The 26,456-nt window shown below is 40.9% G+C and overlaps 1 protein-coding gene across 1 annotated transcript in view; it reads right to left on the bottom strand.

Annotated features, from left to right (window-relative positions):
• LTK (leukocyte receptor tyrosine kinase) overlaps nucleotides 1-24,169 on the bottom strand; it is a 112,391-nt gene extending 88,222 nt beyond the window's left edge. The window contains exons 1-2 of the mRNA XM_054400236.1: nucleotides 24,163-24,169; nucleotides 21,774-21,925 (exon numbers count right to left, since the gene is read on the bottom strand). Of these exons, the coding sequence (XP_054256211.1) occupies nucleotides 21,774-21,925; nucleotides 24,163-24,169 (159 nt within the window). The remainder of the gene's footprint in view (nucleotides 1-21,773; nucleotides 21,926-24,162) is intronic.
• Nucleotides 24,170-26,456: the final 2,287 nt, after the last annotated feature.

Here is a 26,456-nt window from a genome sequence, read left to right as displayed (position 1 = left end):
TTCAACAGAGTAACAGATTGCATCGGGTTAGACAGGACCCTCAAAGGTCATCTTGTCCAACCCTCCAGCAGTGAGCATGGACGCGTCCATACAGATTCACAGATCTCATTCTTGACCACCTTTAAGTCTGATGAGCCTGCTGTGTCTACTGATGTCTCTTGTTTACTTTAAACTTGGTCAGTGCCATTGTCAGAGAGTTTCTTTCCTATGTATAAAATAGAACAGTTCAGTTGGAAGGGACCTAACAGTGATCATGCAGCCAACTACCTAAAATAAATATAAACCAGTTTGAAATCTTAACAAGTTTTTCACTAACAAGTGAAAGACAAGGTTGTACAGAATCATGTAAAACTAATTTTTTTCTTTGCTCAGCCAGCTTCATGTTAAGCAGCCCATATAGAAAAATCAACCTAAAATTATCCTAGAAATACTAAATCCAGCCTATAGATGAGCATTTTACTGAAATTCTGAGTTCTTTATTTCCTCAGTGCATATGGCAGAGCTGCTTTTTCTAGTTGAGGAAAACTGGAAGGTCATCTCTGTTTACTTTTATGTAATTTCTCTATCTTTTTTTTTTTTTCCTCCCTCCTCATGGGCCAAATTGTGCTGGTATCATACCCACTGGAAGAAGCTGCAGTGTGGAGGCAGACCACCTTGAAAGAAACAACACACCTGAGGAAAGCAACATGCCTCAGTGACATCTTGCTGCTTGCCTGGGAGCTGTAGTTCTCCAGGTAACACATAGACCAAGATAAATCCTGCTTTCCACATTTGCTCAGTTGTACAGGTCCTACTCCAAAGATCCCCTCTTGCACATTCAGCATAAAAAGGCAGGAACCTGGCATTCCTCAGGCATAGCCACCTCCAACCACTAATGGTGTAGAACCAGCCATAACCTGAAACGAAAGCTCTCCATGTTCCTGCTGCATACACATAACCCACTGGTGTGATCCATCACGACCTTCACAAGAGATCCCAGCTCTCCCTGTTCACTCAGAACATACATGTTGGCCCAGCTCATCTCTTACCAAACACCTCAGTTCAACACTTTTCCAAGTCAGCCTGCCATGGGTTTCATCTTTGTGCACAGCGTGTCCTGCAGATAGCAGGCCACATCAAAGCACTGGGTTTGTTACGGGTCAGGAGCAGGGGAGCAATTATAATGGAACGGGAGGAAGAGGAATTGTAAGAGGAAGGACTGATGCTGAGAGACAGGAAAAGACTATAAGCCTGATCCAATTAATTAACATAATTAATGTCATTATTTTCCTCCTCTGATTTAAGCATTCAATACAGAAATCATGCTTAGTCGTAAGAGTCTCAGATAAAAGTCTCCAGATACAGAAGACAAGATGTTGCACTGCTGTATCTGTACTCCTGCAGTGGTCCATCAGTTTGCCTTAGCTAAGAACCCCATGGATTCCTTCTTCTCCTTCTGAAAAGAGCTCACCTGCCTCCCATCTCAGCAGCTGCTTTGTGCTTCTGATAAAGATTTGCAAAAAGTTCACGTTATCTTTGTTTCCTTTATTTCTGAGGAAGTCAATCCAACACCAAGTTACATGCACTGCATGCATGTGCAGTCATGAACATCAGCCTGAAGACAACCATCTCCGTGCACAAATCCAGGTACAAATTGGTGTGTGGTATTAGAAGATAACTGAGCAGCTTTAACACAGGATTGCTGAAGTTACTGGCAAGGTCAAAGAAATTAAAACCAAACCAGACCAGACCAAAGCAGCCAAACCAAACCAGACCAGACCAAAGCAGCCAAACCAAACCAGACCAGACCAAAGCAGCCAAACCAAACCAGACCAGACCAAAGGAGCCAAACCAAACCAGACCAGACCAAAGCAGCCAAACCAAACCAGACCAGACCAAAGCAGCCAAACCAAACCAGACCAGACCAAAGCAGCCAAACCAAACCAGACCAGACCAAAGCAGCCAAACCAAACCAGACCAGACCAAAGCAGCCAAACCAAACCAGACCAGACCAAAGCAGCCAAACCAAACCAGACCAGACCAAAGCAGCCAAACCAAACCAGACCAGACCAAAGCAGCCAAACCAAACCAGACCAGACCAAAGCAGCCAAACCAAACCAGACCAGACCAAAGCAGCCAAACCAAACCAGACCAGACCAAAGCAGCCAAACCAAACCAGACCAGACCAAAGCAGCCAAACCAAACCAGACCAGACCAAAGGAGCCAAACCAAACCAGACCAGACCAAAGGAGCCAAACCAAACCAGACCAGACCAAAGGAGCCAAACCAAACCAGACCAGACCAAAGGAGCCAAACCAAACCAGACCAGACCAAAGCAGCCAAACCAAACCAGACCAGACCAAAGCAGCCAAACCAAACCAGACCAAAGCAGCCAAACCAAACCAAACCAAAGCAGCCAAATCAAACCAAACCAAAGCAGCCAAACCAAACCAAAAAAGCCAAAAAACCCACCCAAAACCAACAAAACAAAACAAAAAAAAGACAAAACAAAACAATCCTGTCACAGGCCAGCCTGAAAAATTTTCAGAAGCAAAGTTGCCAGACCAACACATTTCAGGGAGTGGTGGTGAATTATAACATTTGGTTTGAAAACCAAATATTTGAGACTAAATGCTGTGCGAAGATTTTTACATAAAGATTTAAGATTTTTGAATAAAAGACTTTTCTGAACAAAAGTTTGAACTGCAGCGCACATTAAACAGCAAAACTTCTTTGAATGTCTCAATATAACATAACGTACACACACAAATCTCCCTACCTAACAGCTCAAAACCCAGACTAGTTTATAAAGCATTGTTGCATCACCACATCAGCACTTTTCATTAAAATTAATTCAAGATTAAAATTTCTCTCCACTCTAGTCACAGACATCACACCAGCACAGCCAGCATGCACCCCATCACACACACAAGCTGACTGAAGACAGGGACTCTCTGTGCACGTGTTCAGGATTTTAGGAGGCATGAGAGGAATGCTTCTGAAACATCATTGGCGTAGGGCATCCTTTTTTCTAACTTAGATTTTATGGACTAATTGGAAACTGGGCAACTATGCCACACTCACAGAAAGAGTGTGATTTTATGGCAAATCACAAGTCATGGTTTTCAGTGCTAAAGGAACAGCACACATGGCTCACCACCTGATTTCTTCATTCTCCACCTTAGTCCTCCCTTTTGGTGCAGTTCACAAATCCCCAGTGTTTGCATGCACTCCTTCACTGTGGGATTCCCAAGTAACTATCCTATCCTTTTCCACTGCATTTCAAAGGGTCCTCAACTCTGCAATGTCTGTGGATTAAAAAGAATGTTTTTTTTTTAAATTTCAAGGGATAAACCTAATGTTTGACTTTCAGTGTCGCATCATCATGCCCTGAATTGCATATCCAACTGGGCACAGTACCTGTAGATAATGCTGTCATCTGCACAGTAAAGGGCCATGGACATAATTCCTAACACAATTTTCAAGGATTATTTGGGGTTGTCCTGGTTAGTTTTAAGTGAAAATACTGAAACCACTACTGTACCTGTGTGCTACTTTGAATGGAGATAGGCACAAGAATAAAAAAAATAAAAGAGAAGCTCTTCAATGAAGAGGCAAAATGGAATGTAGGGTCTCATCCCTTCTACTCTTGGCATTCTCTCCTCTAGACAGACAACGGGATACACGAAGCAACAAAGATTTGTATAAGTGAGATCCATGTGCTGGTTTACTTTAAGCTAGCTTCCAACAAAAAGCAGTACTCCTATATAGGCATCTTCATGCATGTGTGGACTGATGACACACAAACCAGTTTTTCACTCTTTATTTACTCTGTAAAACAGACCAGCTCAATCCTGACAGGGAGACAAGCCCAGGGAGAGCAAAAAAACCTTTATGGCTCCTGAAAGCAGTTTGCTAGACAAGTGCAAGGAGGAAGCAGCATCCAGGAATAGGGTGTTCTCCACTGCCATGCTGATATTCCAGTCGACAAACACACAGACAAAAGGTTGGCTGATTTACTATGTCCCTCTCTATGTCTTACTATGCCTCTCTGCCTTAGATAGAAATCAGCACACCCCCAAACCATAACTACTCCTCAGGCTGAAATTAAACATCAGATATCCTATTTTGTGACAGCTCCACCGCAAGTATTGCAAAGGGCTATAAAAACAGGCTTGACAAAAATGCCTCTACTAATATTATCTTGAGAACTGTGGTTATACTCAATAGCTAAACTCTGAGCAATGACATAAACAAGACTGCGCTTTTGGAAAGGTGTTTTGAGGTTTGCCCAGGATGTGTGTTATGCTCTAATTTTGCAGGTAGTTTGCCCTCCACGCCCAAAAGCAAGAGCATGTCAAGCCAAACATAAAGTTCTTCACAGAGCAGAGAAGAACAGACCTACTCTCTCCACCAAATTCAATCAACCGAAGGAAAATCGTCCAGTATGAAGGCTCAAAGCAATGCTGCTGCTTAAAAACAAAATTATCCCAAACATTCATCTGGTGCATTTTTTCCACCTTCTTCCTACCTGTCTCCTGAGACCTGAGGCTAGGGTGCAACCTCAGCCTCCAAATCACCATGAAGGTACTTTGACACTAAATAACCACATTTGTGCCCTGAGTCCTTTCCTGATTTTGTCATTATTGGGTTTGGGGTCTTTTCCTGAGGTGATTTTTTTGGTTTGGGGTTTTTTGGTTGGTTGGGTTTGTATATGTGTGTGCTTTTGTTCTTGGCTTGCTTTTTTTTGGTGTTTTTTATTTGCTTGTTTGTTTTAGTATGGTTTGGGGTTTGTTTATCTGGGATTTTTGTTGGGGTTTTTTGTTTGTTTGTGTGTGGCTTTAGTTTTTTTTTCTGCTGCTATTCTCTACAAGTTTCTGAGTTTTCTCCTAGACTCTTAATTTTTGCATCAAAAGGAGTTGTGACCTCCTACAGTGTTTTAGTGTGCCAAAAGTTTTCAGTGAATGGGGAGTCTGAAATTATCCCTTTACAATATAGCTCATTAGAAAGGTATATGCCAGCCAGTCAAACAAAAGACACAAAAGTGGACCTGTAAATATCCTCATCACCAAGACCTTAAGCTTTCCAAATAAAGAAGGAAATGTAAAACCACTCTGAGAATATGCTCTAGGAAAACTTTCTCAGTGGAAACAAGTAGTTTTTATAATAATTGACTGCAGAGTCTGAGAGCTGGCCATAATAACCCAGTAAGACAAGAAATCCTCATGTGAAGACTGTGACAGCAGCTGTACAGTTAAATGCTCATACATTCAACACTCTCCCTGGGTGACTGAGATGATTTTTGGCAGAAGACTGGATAGAGATCGTAAAATGTACATTTTTTTTTTCATTTAGCTCTTTACTTGCTCTCTCTGAAACACCCTTTTTTTTTTTTTTCTTAAATCCCTGTCCTGATACAGTTGTGCTTCAAATAACAAACTTGGAGAGACAGCAAATATAATGATTATTTCTTATACTAACCTTATTTGCATGCTGAAAGTCACTCCATCAAAACCAGTGAAATGGTAACTTAGCAGCTCTTGATGAGACCACATGCCATGAGAACTGAGGTTGTGGGTACACACAGCTCTGCTTGCATGTGGTAAGCTTACCCTGGGTACATTTGACAGTAAAGCAACCTCTTCCCAACAGGACTAATAAGCCAAAATAAGCCTGAAATAAAAAAAACTCTGTGCTATGCCTTGGCATTCCATTGTAAATACAACTAAATGACGAAGCCTAGTTAAAAACTGATGCCCTGGCGTGGCTTCATATTAAAGAAAAATATATTCAGGTTCAGCATTTCACTGAGAATTTCAGAGAATTTCACTGCACCAGAAGGAGCAATTTGTAGTGCCCAACAACCTGTTTGCCTTACCTCCCTCCTTGCTGGATGTAATGTGATTTATGACACTGAGAAATGCAGAAGTGTCTTCTGATGCTTATTTAAGGGTCAAGATGATGTCCCTGCCTCTACACTGGGGGGTACTATTGTAACTTCAGTTCTTTGAGAAGTTCAGCATATATCGATTTTTCAGCATACCCATCTTTTTCTCTCCTAATATCCATAATGAATTTGCTTGCCACTGTGCACACCCAGTAAACAGGTCCCACTCCTACCTTCTCTCCCATAGTTGCTGTGCGCACGCTGCTCCTTCCCAACTTCTCTCCTATTACTGCAGCTTCCCCCCAACATCCTCCTCTTCCACGCTTATTTCATTCCTGTTGCTGCATTTCAGAACCAAAGCTGACAGCGACAAATGGAACAGCACAAAGATTTCTTTCAAAAGTCAGCCTGAGCACCACTTTCTAGGTGGGAGCTCCTAACTCCATCTTTCATAGTCCAGATACTTCTCTTCCCCTTTATTAGTCTTCCTCATCTCTCTCCTCTTACTAAGCATCTTCTCCAAACTACACCTTTTCCTTCAAGCAAGCTTCTCTACTCCTAGAGCATTAGTGTCATCCATCTCTCCAAACCAGTGGCAGAGAAAGCAATTCAGTAACCAGAGAAGCAGAAGCGTCCTGGGGTATAGCTGTTTATTTCTCACACTGTCGGTGCCTGCTTGCAGTCTAACAGCCTCGGTCAGCAGCAGCCTCCCTAAAACTGTGGCTCACCATTCACTTCAGTGAAAAAAAAAATTACTTCGAATCAACAATCGTCAAGATTTTTCTTCCCACATGTTACCTGCTTTATATAAGTTTCATGCCAGTACTTTGTCCATCCTCTCCTTTCTCTCCCCACTGTTTGGAAAAGAACGCTCTACCGGGTCTAAAGGTAAAAGGGAAAGGGCAATGAAACAAGTCTGAGTCCCTGAGCATAAGAAGGAGTTTGCACCGTAAGGAGAAGAGGAGAAGAAAACCAAGTTACTTACCCACCGTGGTGACCCACAGCACCAGCTGTGGCGGCCGGCTCATGGCTCTGCGGGGTGCGGGCAGGTCCCAGCCGGGCGCTCGGCTCTGGAGGGACGTGCCCGGCTCTTCCTGCGGCTCCGCAGGAGCTCTGAGGCTGGGCTCAGGCTCCGGCTGCCTTGGAGGAGAATTCCCACCTCCTGCTCAGGCAGGCTTGCATGGGTCCTAGAGCCACCCTCCCTTCCTGCCCTCCTCCCTCCTTTTTTGCATACCACTCCTGCGTGATCAGCAAATCCATCAGGCAGTTGCTTCACATGAACACTTTCATCTATAAATTTTTTAGGCATTAGTATTCACCAGGAAAAGCTGAATTCAGCATCTTACTGGGTTGTTTCCCCTTCACTGTCTTCCCTCACAGCTGCCTCAATGATACACCAGAGACACAGGCACTGCCTGGACCAAACTCAGCTCAGATTTAAGATGATAGAGAAGACTCCCTTGGCCTGGAAGTTCTCTCACTAACTGCCATTGAAAGAGAAATCAGACCTATTTACACAGCCTAGATACCAATCTTCCTTTCCTTAACTGCACTAATAACCACTAAACTCCAGCCTTCTGTGGTGAGGTGTGCAACAGGGACAGAATATTTGCTTTTAATCCCTTTACTTGTTAAACTCTTTTTCCTTCTGACCCATCAGCATTTCATTTATATTAGTTCACTCTGCCTTCAGCTTGCTTGCATGTGGGTTTGCCCTTCACAGGAAGTTTGTTTTGAAACACCTCTTCTTTTTATCATCAGAATAGATTATTTCTGATTAATTCTCTATGTGGACACCCTTACTCGGCTTTAGGAATGTTTCAGGCCAAATTAGCATAATTTATGAGGGCTGTGAGCCACAACAATTCAGATTGGAAATGGCTGTGAATTTAACAGGTTGCACCTGAGTCTGGAGCAAATAGTATTTGTGCTGTAAGCACTGGAGCAATCAAGAGCTCAGAGGAATTAAAGCCCTGATAGGTCTGGTGGATCTGGCACTTTAAAGGCAGAGGCCTGCATTTCATTTCAAATTGTAGTTCATAGATTAGACTAAAAATTTAGTGAATCCACTTAACCTTCTGTGATTATCCCACTGATACCTACAAAAGGTATGCACTGCTCAAGGGTAGAATTTGCTATTGTACCATAACCATGTCTTTGAATCACTGAACGTTCAGCAACACATCGCTATTTTCAATAGGTCTGCAGGGGTGTATTTCTGAACACAACCCTGATTTACATGGAAGAAAACTGCACTCTGAGGCTTTTCTCTACAGCCATGTCAATTACAGTAGCATGGTAGCAAGAAATACAGACTTATTAGTTGCTTATTAATTAAGTTTATAGAAACTGTCCCCCAAGCAAACTAATAGACCAAGATCTGTGTGTGCTCCAACCAAAGACTAAAAAAAAAACCAGTCTGCCAGCTTTCCATCTCTTCATAAATTAATTTGTTGGCTAAGGGTCTGGGACTGCAAAACAGGTAATTTTTCACTCCAATTGGTGAAAAAGTAGAGGCACCTCAGGAATTTATATCATTGCCTAAACTCTTCTATGAACAGAAATGCAAAAAATTCCATATCTGCAAGGAACTGGTTGCAGCAGCAGAGACAGAAGAAATAACACTGGTTTTGACAGTATTCTGTTCTAAAGCAGTTCATATTTTCCATGGTTTCCAGTTAGTTTGGCCAAGACAGATGAATTCTGAGGCTCATTACAGAAATGTGAGGTATTCTATAAAAATGAAATAGATGGATGTGATGCTTTTCAGCAGAGCCTAAAAGCAGAGAAGACGACTAATCTCTGACCAACTGGCTCATTAGCCAGTTTTCAGGGTTTGAATCCTGGCTCAGAAAGTGAACCTTGGTCTACTAGAAAGTCTACAGTGAATCCTCAGCAAGGTAATCTAAATCTATTAAGCAAATGAAGTCACCAAATCCAGAAAAAAATGGATATTTTAGGGCATCAAGGATTTTAAAGATAAAGGACAAGGCATGGAAAAAGAAATGTTTGACAGTGAAAAACACAGCGCAGAGTGTGAAAACAACAGAAGTCTGAATACCCAGCATTTGTATGTAGGTGCAAAGCACGACAAGCAAATGTCACTCACTAAGAATTTGCAAGTGGTACAAGAGCATGCACAGTAAGGGAAGTAACCCAACAACAAGAGAATGACATCAGGATCGCTAATGCAGAGGAAATCTCTTTAGAAGTAAATAGGAGCAATGGACAGTGCTGAATCAGCAGAGAACTGAACTGTCAGTCTGGAAGGAATTGTGACAATTACATGCTTCTAAGTTGGGCACTCATGCACAAGCTAGAGCATTGCCAGAATCTGGATACCAGCAATTGAAAACAACCCAGTGGTCTTAAATAATGACACCAGCTCTAGCTCAGCAACTCAAGAACAGCCTAGAGGAGCTAAGGAAAGGGAAGCAGATATGATTATCTTGTTCTTATGAGGACATCTATTATGGCCCCCTGTTGTAAACACAAGAGAGCAGCACAGAGCATTGATCTAACCCTGTAACACCTCAAAAACATTCAGAACAGGATTGAAAGACAAGTTCTTACCATGCTACCAAGAAAATTTCTCAGAACTGAAGGGAGTTGAGGTTGGGAGTATTTACCCACAAAGCAAGCAGAGCTCTAGCAACAGGGGTCTAGTTTCTGTCAGAAAGGGAAAAAAACAACACCACCACCACACACACACACAAAAAAAAACTAGAAAAAAGATGGCATTTTCACTTACAGGTAACTCAGGAGACACAGATTTTAAACCCTGAAAAATATTCTCCACATACAAAAGCAATCATTAGAGGGGGGATTGATAGCAAATACATTTCTATATGGGACACAAAACAAAGCAAACGTTTGCCTAGTTTCAACCCTTTCTTTGGGAGATACTGTTCCCTTTTGGGCTGTGCACTGCATGGAAATATACAGCCCATTTCTGATAGCATGTACAGTACAAAAGTCTGTATCATGACATTCTGCTCTAAGAAAAATATGAGAAAAATGCAGTCAGAGATTGTATAAACCTTGGATGGAAAGCAAGCTGTAGGGCAAACCCTAAACAAATACCATGTAAATTCCATATGATGGAAATGGTACCCAGCAGAGCAAGGTGAACATGGCAAGATGGTACACACTGGCCACAGTGAGATGAAGATGTATAAACTCATTTGAAACACCAAGTATGTAAAGAAACACATGGTCAGTCAAGCACTATCCTGAATGCTGCTCTACAGAGCTGTCTAACAGACATAGGCTTTAACTGTTACAAAAACATCTGGAAATCTGAAAGCATTAACCAAAGATGACCCAGACAGAAATATAGTAGCTAAGTGCAAAATCAACTTGTTCTCAGACTCTTCTACTGTAAATACTGATAATTTTTTCAATTTTTTGTAGTCAGAGAGCAATCATTTATCCACAAGAGAAACAGGGTGTTGGTGTACATAAATAAAGAAAGAAACTTTGGCTTTACTCCATAGACATTAAAGCTTCACATCTTCATGCCTGGAAGAATTGCATGAGCTAAAACTCATCATAAAACTCTTTACAGCCTAAGGGACCTGGCAATTCTCAGCCTAACCTTTCCCACAAGCAGAAAGGCTACAGAAGTATTTTGGTTTCAAATATACGACTGCAGTGTTACAGAAAAACTAAGCAAGACCTGGTGATGGTTAGACACGTGGTCTCTGGAGTACTTGACAAAAGAGCTATGAAGCAAAGTGACCCAGAACCAGATCTTGTAAGTTACACACACAAGCTCTTTGAAAGAAGTGTCTATCTGGTGTCAGACAAAACGTGAACTTTGATTGCTACAGACATTGCTGAGGTGAAATCCGTGCAGAAAATATTTGTGACCAGTGCCACAGACAACTCTAATTGCTCAAAATGGTGCATAATAGTTAAGAGTGGCATAGCCCCTCATAGTAGGTAACAGAGAGTTAAATTTGTTAAACCTGACTTTGTTTCAGTGCATATGAAATCCTCAGACATCAGAAGGGGGAAAAAAGTGTTAAAAAGGACATGCAGAGGATCATTTAAATTTAATTGTCAAATGTGACTTTATTTCAATGCATATGAAATCCTCAGACATCAGAGGAAAAAAAAAAGTGTTAAAAAGGACATCCAGAGGATCACTTAGGGATTTAAAATCTAAAAGTGGGACCAATTATACTTTAACCAGCTTCGGACAAGCAGCAACTTTGAGGAAGTTGTTGTTATGCTTGTTGCAAAGACCAGAAGGAGAGAACAAGATGTAGGTGGTGAAAGGAAGGGGGGGGAAAGTAATCCTCCAGAGCAAAGTAGGAAGACATTTGTCACTGCAGGCTGGGAGAAACCCACCTATTTCTGTGCCAGACTACTGAATCCATTGCCACATAGAAGAAAACTTATCTGAGGAGTGATTTGTACCTGTCAGTAGTACCCTTGCTGCATTTTAGAGTACCTGCGTTTGCAACGTCTGACACAAGGACGCCTTTAATGAGCATGAGCTTTAGCACTTTGCAGTCAAGTATGCATGAGGCATGTCAGGACAAGTCCCCATTATTTCCAGTATAACTGGTTGGTAGAAAGCAGTGTCAAAGTAACAAGGCACCTGCTCATGAAAACGGGTAGAGGCCACGTGCAGCACTGCTAACTCGGAGCGTGGCACCAGCAGAGCAGGCTTCTCATGTGCTTACATTTCATTTCATGGAAAACTGTAAACATTGTGCCTATGCTACTAGAAATGGATGTCAGTAGCCCTTCAGCTCTTGTAGGTATCTAAGGAGACAGATGAGGAAAAAACTACTTGGAGTACCTGGAGCTCCTCCCATTTGCCCAAGACAGAAAGCTCATAACCATGCAGGCAAAACAGCAGGATGGCAACCAAGACAGTTCCAAAGTCACAAGAGAAAACCAATGAAGAAAAAGGGCACCCTGTGAGTCAGTTGCTGTGCAACAATCCAAGGAAGCTGTGCTTTCTGAAGTGCCTGCTGTGTGCAATTAGAAACAATGAACCCATCTAACAACGTGTATGACCACAACTCACTTAGGAGCCTGGGGATGCAAAAGCACTCTTCTTCCAACCGCACCTTAAGCCCACAGACCATCATGACTCAGAATTTCTTACTGAGATTCTGGATTTAAATGACATGTCATCTCCCACAGCAGCAGCTGGACCATCTCCTCTTCCAGCAACACCATGAGAAGGTTCTTGGTGTTTTCTATAAGGGCCAGATATCACCTGGTACAGGAACCAGGAGTGAGGGATAGCTGGAGGTCAGTAAGGTATCAGTCTGGTCACAGAATGACTTTTCAAGGAGCTGTAAGAGGGTTGAAAGTGTGGTGTGGGAAGCAATATTTGTCCTTCTCTTAAACCAAGACACCACTTCACCTCGTGTTTTCACTAACCACCTCTTTTCCCTCCTTGGGTGCTCCATTCCTCCTTGCATCCTACCAAGTCTTTCCTTCCAGTTGCTGTTTCTGACCCTGCACATTAAGACTGAAAAATCCTTTTGATCCAGCAGCCACAAACAGGTCTGATTTACTCCCTATTCCTTATTTAACCTTTCTGTAATACCACTTAAAATATTTTCATGTTCCTCTGTTCTGCTTGCTTATTATTACTGCACTTTTGGGAAGCAGTGCTTTAGGAAATGGGAAACTCTCCTGTCGTGACTGCACAGGGATTTCTGCCTTTTAGTTCTAGACACCAGCTCCCCATAGCTGCAGCAGGAAACTGTAGTTTCACCACTGAAGTTTTAAATAGCTTCATTTCTCAGTGTGACTTTTAAAAAAGAAAGTCCATAATCTTGAATGTCTCCTCGAGGCTTACATCTTTTAGGAATTATATGACCATCTGATGTTTACACAGGAGTCTCTTCCAAGCATGACTGAGTTAAACAAAATAGTCTAAGGCCCTTATACTTTAACAAACTAAATCTAAGGCAATGTAAACTGTGTTCTGGTTCCTGAATTTCCTTCCCCTTCCCTGTACAAGGCAGCAGATTCTCATCCAGTGTCCAGATACCTCACTTCTTTCTTTCTAGCGCACACTGTTTTTCACAGAATGCTCTCTGATGTGGCTACCAGCTGACATCCAATCTATGAGCTGACTCTGATGGTAAATTAGCAGACTGTGATTGCTATTTATGCCACCTAGACAAGCATACGCGACCAAACCGAATCTGCTGGTGCCCCACGTTAGGAGAGAAATAAATTGAAAATGAGCATTCAGAAGAGCCAGGCAACTTTATAGATTCCAGGCCAGGCAAAAAGAAACAGACTCCCCAGAGAAAACAGGAACCTCTGATACAGGGAGACTGGATAACCCCTAAGAAACTCAGAATGAAAAAAACATGCAAGAAAGCCTGAGGAGTAGTGGCTGCAAAATGGCGTGTGCTAAGAAGCTGGAGAACTCTGTGGGCTTTTGTTGTAATTCAGAAAGTGACTAAAAATGACCAGACTAAGAGAAATGCTGAAGGGAAAGGCACTGCAAAGATGCTTGGGGATGAGGAGAAATTTGTTTAGAAGTCCTTTAACTTTAATCTATGTGATTGAATACTTCTGAGTTTTGTCTGCCTCAAAACCCTATCTTTCAAGTTTGTATTCTAATACATCCTTGCTGGGTGAAAGCTCTTCCCATGCTTGCTGTATGGTAGCAAAAAGAGACAGGAGGATTCACCTCAAAGTAAGTTCTACCTCAAAGTCCTGTTACAGAGGAATGTAATTATTATGTAGTGAAAAATTCTGCAAATTCATTGAAAATATCTTCTTTGCTGTGACACCAGCAGGATAAAGGTGGAAGAAAAATCCTATGCTGATCATCTACTCGTCCTTTATTTTAAGAATTGTATCATAAATAAAAGTGAAATTGATTAAACCTTGGTGGAACAACACTAGGCAGTGTTTAAGTACTGATTCAGTATTTTTACAACAGGACTCAGCCTAAGGAGCTACGAAAAATGAAGCACAAAGGCCCCAGATGGTTTGTTACTGATGCTCTGAGGCTGAACTGCACATACAACTACTGTGATCTTTGTACTTGAGACTCTGCCTGGTCGGACATGAGTTTTGGTCTATGTTGTGAGTATGGACTTCCCTGGCAGGATTCTGAATAATTGGATTTCAATTATCTGGGATTTAATTTCTCTAACCCACCTCATTTTACACCTCCCAAATAAAAATAGTACGTATTTAAGCTATGTCTTTAAAAATCAAAGGACCTTAACTTTTTCTATAAACTTCACGTATCTCTGATGTCACTCATCAGTGCAGTGTATCAAAATTTGAGAATATCTACAGATTAACTTACATCCCCCACCTTTTTAGGACATATTCACTATGATGTGAACACCAGTTGTGACAGCACAACTTTTGAACCTCTTGGCCCAGCACACCGTGAAGTACAGATAACAGAGAATAATCATGACTTAAGGTTCAGTCCAAGTGTTACATTTACACCTTTGCTGATTTATGCTTGCCATGACAGTCTCTCACTACACCATTCACCAAAAAAGAGGGTAAGGTTGATATTTTCCAGCAGGAGTGATGAAATTATTTTTCAAGGAATAGCTAAGAAACAGCAAATATCATGAGTCCTACCATAACCCACATGAAAATAACTTTTGTGTCGCTCCTTGTGGATTGTCAGATGAAAGACAAAATATAAAGTGGGTCATGACAGTAACTCTGGCACAGCTGAAAGCAAAATGTCCTAAAGGCTTTTTTGGTAGCCACTTCAAAGTAAAGGAAGTTTGCTATAAAATCATCTATGAGTAATTATAGATTGTTATAGCAGAAAATTATATGTTTTCCCCTGAGATCCATCAATAACAAAAATTATGTACCTGATAGATCAAAAACATCATGTATTAGAGGCAGTAGATAGACTCCTCTTTTTGATGTTAATTAAATAACTAAAGAGTTTACATTAAAAAAAGTGTATTTCTTTCAGTCTCTTATCTCTCAGGAGACAGTATCACAGTTTTTCACAGAATCATAGAATTGTCAGGTTTGGAAGAGACATCAAGGATCATCTAGTTCCAACCCCACTGCCATGGGCAGGAACACCTTCCACTAGATCAGGTTGCCCAGAGGCACATCCAGCCTGGCCTTGAAAACATCTAGGGATGGGGCTTCTACCACTTCCCTGGGCAACCTGTTCCAGTCTCTCACCACCCTTCTTCCTAATGTCTAACCTACATCTACCCTGCTCTAGCTTGGATCCATTCTCCCTAGTCCTATCACTACTCAGCACCCTAAAAAGTCCCTCCCCAGCTTTCTTGTAGCCCCCTTCAGATATCAGAAGGCCACAAGAAGGTCTCCTCGGAGCCTTCTCTTCTCCAAACTGAACAACTTCAACTCTCTTAGCCTGTCCTCATAAGAGAGGTGCTCCAGCCCTCTGATCGTCCTCGTGGCCCTTCTCTGGACATGCTCCAGCACGTCCAGATCTTTTTTGTAATAGGGGCTACAGAACTGAACACAAGACTTCAGGTGGGATCTCACAAAAGAGGTGTAGAGGGGCAGAATCAACTCTCTCGACCTGCTGGCCACATTTCTCTTGATGCAGCCCAGGATCTGGTTGGCTTTCTGGGCTGCAAGTGCATGCAGGCAGCTCATAGTGAGCTTCTCATCCACCAGCAGCCCCAAATCCTTTTCTTCAGGGCAATGCTAATTGTTTTGCCAGCACAGCTAAATAAAACAATTCATTATTTCCTCAAGTGTTCTCAAGACAGCAATAGAACTGCATGTAGAATGTATGGAAATGTAAAGAATATGCTAAAATAAAATGACATAAACGTTGTCAATTAATTAATGCTTACACTGATAAATATTAATTCTATCTGTGGAAGATCCAACACCATCTAAAAAAAATCAATGGCAAATGAGAATTAATTACTTTCAGCTAATTGCAAAGCAAGCAACAGGTAAGCAATCATTTTTTCCTGCAGGTTATGCAGCAAAGTATGAAGTCATATTTCCTCATTTACCAAAAGATTGTCAGAGTTAGAGATCACAATTTGTCAGCCTTACTCACATGAAGAAGTTGTGGCATGTCCCTGAAGATGGTAATCTTTATTCCCTACAGTTTAAAAAATACTGAAATGCAGCTAAGATGGATTTTCTTCATTTTGTTTGAGTGTGGCTTAGTTGCAAACCTTAAGTTGTTTAAGAACAATGAAGATGAGTAAGAATAGACTGATTTTTCCACTGATAAATACTAACTGCTAGTGCTGCTTCTTATTTCTCTTCTTTTTAAGGAAACTGTCAAGACACACTATAAAACAGTTTAAATAAGAAGACAGTGACTATGCACTGACTATAAACAAAAGTGGCATTTCATTAAGCAACATTGGCCAAGTGGACTTGCTGACTGACAGCATAGATTAGGCAGGTTAAACGAGTTTAAGAATCCACATTACATCTTTCTTTCTCTGTGATATAGTCACCAATTCAACTCATATTCAGAGCTAGAGATTTCTATAAACAGTCATATTACTGTTCAAGCATTTCACATACATCTTTGATAGTGTCATCACCCTCCTATGTTAATAATTTATTGGGGTTTGTGCATATTTCCAACATTCCAGCATGCTTACCCCACCTGTGGTTCCAGCTTTGGATATTCCTGAATCGATTCCACATGTTACTACTTAAGCAGGTAACTGAACCATAGAATACCTGGCTGGAAAGGACCTCAAGGACCATCTGGTCCAGCACTTCCTGGGAAAAGCATGGTCTGGACAAGCTGTCCCAGCACCCTCTCCAGCCAAATCTTAAAAGTGTGTAATGTTAGGGAATCCATCACATCCCTGGGGAAACTATTCCAATAGTTGATTGTTCTTATTGTAACAATTTTTCTTCGTGTCCAATCAGAATCTCCCCAGGAGTAACTTGTACCTCTTATAAAAAGAAAGTCCCAATCTTCTTTGTAGCCACCCCTTAAATCCTAGAACAGGGTCAAAAGGTTTCCCCTTAGCCTTCTCAACTCTGACCAAACCCAGTTCTCTCAGCCTTTCCTTATATGGCAGGATTCCCACTCCTTTAATCATCTTCGTGGCCCTTCTCTGGAGCCTGTCCACAACTTTTTTTGTGCAGCAGGCACCAAAACTGAACACAGTATTCCAGGTGGAGCCTGACAAGAGCAGAGCAGAGTTGGATAATGACTTCTTTCTCTCTGCTGGTGATGCCCCTGTTGATGCAACCCAGCATTCTGATGGCTTTTCTTGCCACGTTCACTCTGGATCAGTATTCACAGCTTACTTTGCTGAGATCAACATAAAGCCCAGCAGAAAGCAACGAAGGCAAGGAGTAGTTATGACCTTGCCTGCTTCTTGTCACCTGTACTTGAGATAGAGCAAAATGTCTAGCAGTGATGTCTGCCTATTAATATTGAGGCTTTTAGGAATGCCTTTGAGGTGGCTTCTGAGGATCTCTAGAACATCCTGCCTCCAATAATTTGTTTCAGTAGCTTTGGTAATACATACACATTCCTCTAAGCCCTTAAAGTCTTTTTCCTCTAGAGTTGGTTAATGGATTTGTTATTATAGTGAGCTGACATCATAACAGCTTCTACTCTGACTGCTCACTAGTCACCCTCTAATGACATCATAAAGCCCACTCTCTACAAAAACATAAAAATAAGCAGTTTTAAAGATTTATAGGTGGAGTCCTTCAAATATTTTCCTTTTTTCCTTTGTTTCTTTTCCATCCTCATTTCACCAATAGGAAGAAATATTATCCTCCTCAAGAACTTCAGTGTAGAAAAGTGTTTATTGTTCTCTCTTGCCCCTTAGAAGAAAGGCGAACCTGAAGCATAGAGAAATGAACAACCATGCAGGTAGACACCTAGACACAGTGACTGTTTACAGAAGTGGTCCCATTTGTATCAATAGGATTTAGGGCATAGAAAAGGCAAGTAATGAAAACAGACTCTTTCAATGTTGCTACTCTCATTTGACAGAAGGACTCCTTAGATTTCTGCCAGTTTCTTCTGGGTCTTGAACTGAAGGGTATCAGATTGCTAGCCTGGGAGAGAACAGCTCTGTACAGATGCTAGACTGGAAAAGGATTTGCCCCGATAGACATGCTGAAATAGAACTAGCATCTTATATCTTGTTGCCTCTTGTGATAGTAAGGCACACTGTCAATTGACTGGCAGGCTTAGTTCTGCAGGTCTATCCAATCACTGGCCTCTCTCTCTGCCTAATTTGTAAATCCATAGTCTCTTGTAATATATTTGGTTGTTACTGTGAGTTTTAATCAGTTGCAGATACGTTTCACACTTTCTGTTCTAAATGCAAGGCACAGCATTACAACCTGAAGTTAAGCACAGGGAAATATACACATCTGTGGCTGGGGAAGAAACTCCTATCCAGATGTGCCATTATCTGACATGTCCTGTTCATCTCCCAGGACAGGAGAAAGGATGGGAAAATGTACATGTCTGCACTGAGCAGTCATCATATAGCAATGGATTTCAGTCACTCTTCAAGTAAGCTCAAAGCTGTCTTCTACACTAATCCTTAAAGCTGTCTGTGTTCCCTCTGAGGGAAAGATTTTATGTATGTATGCAGATGCTGAGATGAGAACACAAGTACAGAGAATAGAGCTCATCTCTTGCAGAATTTCCATTAAATAAGAGTGGACACAGGACCATTTTTACAGTCTATGAGTGTAGCCTTACCCGTGTCTCCTTTGAAACAACTGATTTATCAGTTTACTCTTTCTGGTGCCTACTGTAGCACTGAGCTGCCTTTTTGCTCCTAAATTGTCTGCTTTAACTACAACAATCACATCGCATATTAGGTTTCTGGTGATTTTTCACAGCTTGGTATGGTCACGAAAATATTCTCATCTACACTGAGAGTTAATCCCTTGCAGAGAAGGTCTTGGATCTTGCTGTCTATGGTCTTGGCTTCACAAGACCTCCCTAGTCTCATCTAAGTATCTAGGCTATATGAGCAGAGAAGCAACAATGAATAAAATGCATTTGCAGCATTAGAAGATTGCTTTCCGTTTCTAACTGATAGAAATACTAGAACTCAAAATATCATTGGTCACAGTTAATGTGTGAAAGCAAAACTGGTTTTACCCTGCTGACATGTAAACTATTTTATTTTACAGAAGGCAGAGGAAAGAGGCAATCCCGATGCTATTTTGGAAAAAATGATAATGGACTCCCAAGAGGGAGACATTTGCCAAAGATTTATCTGGTCCAATCTTTCCTATTTCATTTAACATGCTTTTAGTTAATTAGCTCAGAAAGTCTACTGACCTAATGGAAATTATCAATCCAGACAGCATAAAATGAGATGGAAAGAGCCTGCACCACAATAAAGGGAATCCCATGGAACCTGGCTGCTACAGCTTTTGCTGTGTCTTGTTTATTCTTATTTACAGGGCCTCTCCTGTTTGCTTTTCTCTTCTTTATTTAATTCTTGTCACAATGTCATGCAATGAGTATAGCCTGGCAGTCTGTGACATTCCGAAGTCAAAGGCAAAATCTCTACCACTGAAAATTAAGTACCACATTAAGTATCTTCAGAGTAAGAAGATGATGATTCTAGAATTAATTCAGTTTCTCATAGTCTTGGGCAAGTCCAAAGACACTTTGATAATCAGAACTACCTTCCACATTAATTCTAAGAACTGATGCTTGGAGTACTTCTGTTCTTCTATTTCAGATACAGGTTCATAGCTCAGACAGAGCAATATTTTATGACATTCTCCTTGAAGTTTTACAATTAAAGGATGTCTATTTAACTTCATCTCACAGCCAAAAAGGTCAATGGAAATCCAAAAAAAACCCCATATGACTATAGAAGAGGTGACTGGTAGCGTTTTACATAGTAAAGTAATGTTTTACTTCTTTTCAAGAGACTGCACAATGGTAGGGCCCAAACAACAAAGAAGTTGTGCTACAGAAGCCTGTCTCTGCATAAGCTTCTATTCTAGACAGATATAACAGTGACTAGGCTGATAAAGAATTCTGTTTGCAATGAAACATGCTTTTGTGCTTTCCATCTCCTTCAGTTTGGGACTGAATTAAAGGCCTTCTTACAGGCTACCTGCACAATCTCTAGCTTTTCTGGGAACAGAATTCCCCTTAGCAAGCCTAAAAAAAAATTATGCTAGGGTGGCTTGCTAGACAGCCTGCTCAGTCCATTTCCCTGAATTTTTTTTTTCTCTTCCTTGCCTTGTCTAAATTGCAGTCTCCCTCCCATGTATTATCCCCCCCTCTTCTTTTTTTACAACAGTTTTGAGAAGTCCTAGGCTTCTGCCTCACATCAAACTTTTTCCTACATCTATCCCCTTGTGTGGTTTTGTTGTGGTTTTTTTTTTTATTTGTTTTGTTTTTTAATTAATTCCTTGTTGTTCTTAAGCATTAATCACTGGTTCTCTCTGATATATAATCTGTAACTTCTTCCACATTCCTTCATTTTCTTCTGCAATGTTTTAAACAAATTCTTAGCTTATTACAAACAATAACATTCAGCCCTCTGTCTTGGATTTGATGCTTTGCACTGAGTGAGGGCAAAACACTTGGCAAGCATGAGTCCATTTATCTTCTCAAGCATTCCCTGACATAGGAGGAAATTTAAGCAACCTCCCTGCTGTTTTCATACTGGCCTAAAAGGCTTTAGGCACTAAAATATTGCTACTGGTCTTCATTTGGAGGAGACACTTAATTTGTAGCTGAAGGCAGCTTGGGAGTCAGCTCTGCATTGTCATCATGACATCATTCCTTCTTCACAGATGGGTAATCATTTTTCACAAGGTAAAGCCGACTCAAGAATAAGCATTTCAGATAATAAAATCTAATGTCTTCAGCTGGTACTAACTGACATTGCTGCACTAACTAACATCATAATGATTTACACCTAGCCTTTCATGACTCCATCCCAGTATGGTGGCACCTGCAAAACCAGCTAGGCTTCAAAAAAATCTGAACAGAATATTTTGGGTTAAAAGCTTGAAGACTTACAAGAACTGCAGATAAACCTATGGCTCAGAGCCCCTGCACTATACCAGCATAGAATTACATAGAAACAGATCAAAGAAACATTCTACAGAAGAAAAATATGCAGGGCAGCATGATAAACTCCACCTAAGGAAAGCAGCCAAAAGCAACACCAGTGGCTGCCATTCCATCTGTCAGCATTCTGTACAGTACACAGGTAGGCTGAAACAGTCTGGTTTGTAGAGGTAAAAGTGGAAAGGAAGACACCAAGCAACACTGTGCTAAATTAGGGTGGGAAAAATCCCAGGTACAATAAATGAAGGCTGGGAGCATTCACCAGAGAAACAATGCAGCTTGTTATATATACCACACTGAGACGCTCCAGGTTTCTGATGGTGGGCTGCTACAGAGCTGTCAGCGTTTCATCGACATTACACTGACACAGAACTTCAGTCTGACGTATGACACCTGTCTGCATGCAGGCTGAGGACACTCGTTCTCCCTTTGACAAGGAACAACATTATCACAACAGCAGGAATTCTATATACATAGCTAGTAAAGTACAGGCTGAATCCCTCATAAATGACAGACTGTATCACATGTCTCTGTGTTAAATGTGGTGTCAAGAAACAGCAAGGTACTCAGTTTCAAGATAAATCCTAAACCGTTTCTCAGTCGATCCTCACTTCAGTGTTGTCAAAGCTCTCCCAAAGCTGTGTGTTCTGCTAAAGACCCTCTCATGGCCCCGTTACTCTGGTTAGCACAAACTGCCCCACATGAGCATACACTCCCTGTGGATCCCAATTCCTGAGCATGCATAACAAGACAGTCTTCCTTGAAAATAAATGCAAAAATAAATATTGGAATGCAATATCAATGACTGACAGTTGATATATCTGTCTTTGTTTAGAGACACAATTCATTAACTGGAATCTTCCAGGGACCTACCTTCTTCTCCATGATAAGTCTGTACCGCAACATGTTTCCATTTTGCCAGAAGCTAATTGCAAACAATCTTCCAGAGAGCTGCAAACACTGATTATTGTTGACCTCCACTGCAGGCTTCCAGTTCTCAGAGACATTGAAAACAGTAAAGAAACCTGAAAGTGCATGAAAGCTGGCTGTTAGTACAGTTATTGCAGTGGATTCTTATGGTAAGTCATTGCAACAACCTGGCATCTGTCCTGAATTACAAAAGACACCAGTAATTACTCTTATATTTCAAATACTTGGTGAACATAACGACATATGTTTATACTTTATATGCTTATTTAACCAAAATGAGATGCTCAAGCTCATTAAATAAATTCCAGAATTTTCTATCATGCCAGGAAAAGACTTAAGTGTCAAAAAGAAAACATAGCTAGCCATAAGGCCAACTTCTGTTGCAACTTCTGTTTTTTCTTGATTTTCTATTCAACTCCATTTGAGATACATTGTAGGAAATGTGTTTAAGGCTGCTTTGTGCTTTGCACAGAATAATCAGCCACAGTCCTTCTCAAAAGCTGTGAATCTAAAGCAAGAAATCATTTGGCCAAGAGTCAAACAATCAACAGGTCTATATCCTCAGTGAGCACGATGCCTTGCACAAGACATGCTTTGGCACTGATTCCAGCTATAGCCCACGAAAATTAGTTTTCAAATTTGCATAGACCTGACTTTATAATAGAGTTAATGTGTTTTCTCTTTTGAGGACCAGAAGAATGCAAGGCCATACACCACTACTCTACCACCTCCTCTGAATTCTCTCACAAAGCCAAGCCTCCTATTCCATCTTCGAAAAAACAACTTTATGCATACACATGAACACTATAGGGGTCAGCATTGCAAGCTTGGTTTCACTGAATTCACACATGGGCTAATAATACTGGCCAAAGGTCAACATCTGATTAGTGGGAAGCAACAGGCCATCATTCATGCAGAGAAACAACAAACAATAGCTTAACCTCCAAAATCTACCTGGTGTAGGTAAGTCAGGAAGAGAAGCACAAGTACTAATAAGCAGCAGCACTGACTTCCTTCTCTCAATAGTATAATACCCTGGGTTAATTGTTTCCTTAAATGCTTGGGATTATGTCTTCAGCATTTTGTTTGAAAGCACCACAAATCCACACCCTGTAACTTCTTGATGACCTTGTCATGTGCAAATGGCACTCTTTTAGATAGGTGCTAGTCAGAAGACGGTGTACTTAAGTACACCGTATTTCAGACCAGTTAAGGAAATAATTACTCAGCACCACTTAGGCAATCACATACAGAGACTAAACCCTCCTGTGACCTTAGTTTGTCCAGAAGATACTGCTCCACAGTGAAGAGTGGCACTAAGGAATAGAGAGAAAGAAATGGAAGGTGTTTTCTATTGAAAAGACATCTGTGACCATGCTACCTGGGTATGTAGCAAACCCACACCTCTCAAGCAGTGCCAAATAGTCTCCAGCATGCTCACCTGCCAGCTAAAGCATCTAAAGCTACAACAGTCTGAGAGGTATCATCAGCTGCTACCTGCAGACATAAGCCACTAAAGACCATCTCAAGTCAGCTCCAAGGAGAAAAGCTGCAGAAACATACTAAATGGATTTCATCTTTGTCAAATAACAAAGATAAGGGAAGGATGTTGACTCAGTGCAGAAGACAGTGAAAAAAACTCCTAGGGAGTTGGTACAGGAAAGCTTCTTTCAACCACAGCTAGTAGCAATGTGATGGCTTTGCTGAACTCTGATGACTAATTGAAACAAGAGTGAAGCTTCTCATTGGCTTCTCTGAAGATTCTTTATGCTTCACTACATAAGACTATAGGTACTCCTGTAATCCTTTAAAATTTAATATGGAATAATACCACAGAAAATACACAGAACAAAAGTTGGTTATGGGATTCAGCATGCAAATCCCAAGGTTCCTTGTTGCAGACAATTCCCTTTAGCAAGATGATTAAGTCTCTGTTGAGGATGGACTACTTTTACTGTACAGGCTTATTCACACCAAAGGCCTCTATTCTGAAAGGGACTTTGGTATAAGATTTCAGTCCCCATAAACCTAGTTGCCACGTAGTCCCCCAGAACGGGCTTCAACAACTGGCCATATTTCCTCCCCAACTCCTGCTGCAGCTTCTACATCTGTAGGTTTTTCTTTTCTCACATTATAGTTTGCATCTTTTGCAACAGCTCTATCAATAGTACATCCAAATTTCATTTAACACTTGGAAGTTCTGAGCTCCTGATACCCATGGTAGTCTCAGGCTGATGGTGATGCTTGTGTGTGTGCCCATATGTAAATTAATCCAAGAAGGCAAGACAAAGTTATACTACAAGTTTTTAAAGAGTCCCATTGTGGCTTTTACCCGTCATGCCCCGGGGTTCCTCAAGCCAGATTTCTTTGTGATGCAATTTCTATATAGCTGACTAAAAATTCTACCAGAGATGCACTAGATGTGCCTTCTTTTCCCTCTTTTGAGTGGGCTTTGTGTAAAAGTCAGGGGAAGCAATTAGACTGTGAGTTCTTTTGTTTCACAATAGAGGCAGAAGGGAAGAAGTTCTCTTGCAGGAATACACCAAATAACCCATGTTACTACAACTCAGTGTAAGTGTATTCCTTGCAAATTATTGAATTTCACATTTCATGGAAGCTTTGCACTATTAGAACATGTAAAGTGGGTACATAGTTAAAACAGCCACAAAACCATGCAAAGATCATTAATAAACTTTTCTCAGCTCAAAGAGCAGTTGACAAAAGGACTGTGAAGAGAACACTGAAATAGTGACTTACCTAAATCCATCTCTAATTTGGTTTGGGCAGCAGGCTCCAGCCCACCTTTACTGACACGGATCCCACACAAAAGCAGTAGTAACAGTAAAACCTGACTTCTGTCAGATTTTTAATCTTTTATAATTTCCTAACAGGGATTAAAACTTATGCTTAAGGAAATATTTTGCTGTTTGAGTTTTGTTGGGTTTTTGTTTTTTTTTTTTTTTTTTTTTTTAGGAGTGCAAAGGCTACAAATTTTGGTTTTAATTGAGAAAAGTGATCTGGTTATTTATTTCTTGATTAATTTCTGCTTAATATTCAAAATTATAATGACATATTCAAAATACTTTTTCACTGAAAGGGTTGTCAGGCATTGGAACATGTCGCCGAAGGAGGTAATTGAACCATCACTTCTGGATGTGTTTAAAATCCATGTAGATTAGGTGTTTGGGGATACAGCTTAGGGGTGGAATTGGTAGAGTAGGGTTAAATGTTGGACTCAGTTTTGAAGGTCTTCCCCAACCTGATTGATTTCATGATTCTATTGATTTGTTGATTGATTGTTTCGCACAAGAAGGGTGGTTCTACTTTGGCTGAATCCAAGTAAGCCTTGCCCAGAAAGGAAGACAAAATTACTGGTTTGGTTTTGTTCTTTGTTTACCCTCTCCACTAAGCTTTCTCTTAATTTCTCATGATTCAAAAAGAACACCACAATTACTTCCCCAAATCATTAGGCTCACTGTTTAAGAAATGCTTGACTGTGGTAAGAACCTAATATACTTATTCACCCAAACCCTAAACAAAACATTTGTAGCAGTTCAATTGAGTTTCATTAATCTTTGCAAATAAACTAAACTTATTTTTACATGCTTTTGCACTTGGAAGAAAAAATGCCAAAATACTGTGAGAAATGTTCTGCTTAGGACACTTTCTGTTTTACCTGTATGAAGAAGTAGTGGACACCTCCATGGGAAACCTGCTTTTATAATCAAGCCAACTGACTTTACATCTAAGAGATTCACTTGTGACAGATATGCTTCCAATACCACCAGAAACTAGCAAGCCAGCAGCCTATATAAGAACTGTCTTAGCAAAGACTTTCTCTTGCAGATGGATTCTCAGGTATAACAAGTCCACAAATGGACCCTTCTGATACAGCAGGGCTTTTCGTTGCTATGACTTTCAAGCGCATCTATTTGCATGCTCCCAAACTGCAGAAGTGTCTGGGTTTGGTGCCTAGAGCTGGCCATCCATAAGGAAGGACTCCAGCTCTGAAATTCTAGTGCCAAGCTTTCCCAGACATCACAGAGGGTCAAAACCAGAGCACCAACATAGCTCAAAAGGTAATGAAGTAATGAAGTGCAGTAATATACATAGGATGGTGGTTCTAAATGTATTACTTTGTTCAAAACAATATCCCTCCACTCTTCCTCTCTTCCCATGAAAGAATACATGGGTTCTGAATAGCATTGAACTTCAGCATTTTTTGGTTTTCTGAAGAATGAAATATGTTGTGGAACTAGCTCTAAAAGTGTTTTTATTTTGGACATCCTTTAACTCTTTGTGTGCTTTGTGTTGTCCTCAGCAACAGTCACAGAACCAGAGAAGAAAAGGCAACAGCTCGGTCCTCCCAGTAACAACACCAGAGAAACTATGTGAGAAACAAAGTCAAATATTATGTAAGTCCAGTTGTCACAACACTCCTGTGGGAGATATGGATTCACACTTTCAGAGGCAAATACAAGATCTGAACCCAGATCTCCAATATCTCAAAAGCTGAGAGAGGCAATACCATTACCTCCAGCATCCCCGTCTTCTCCCAGACTACCTGGCTTAATGTTCTATTTTTATGTTTGTGCCTGGTCTGACCTTTGTTTTTCAACCTTTCTT

Source organism: Indicator indicator, chromosome 4, assembly GCF_027791375.1.
Source record: "Indicator indicator isolate 239-I01 chromosome 4, UM_Iind_1.1, whole genome shotgun sequence".
Lineage (NCBI taxonomy): Eukaryota > Metazoa > Chordata > Aves > Piciformes > Indicatoridae > Indicator > Indicator indicator.
The sequence above is the reverse complement of the archived record's forward strand: the minus strand, read 5'-3'. Positions and strand labels throughout refer to the sequence as shown.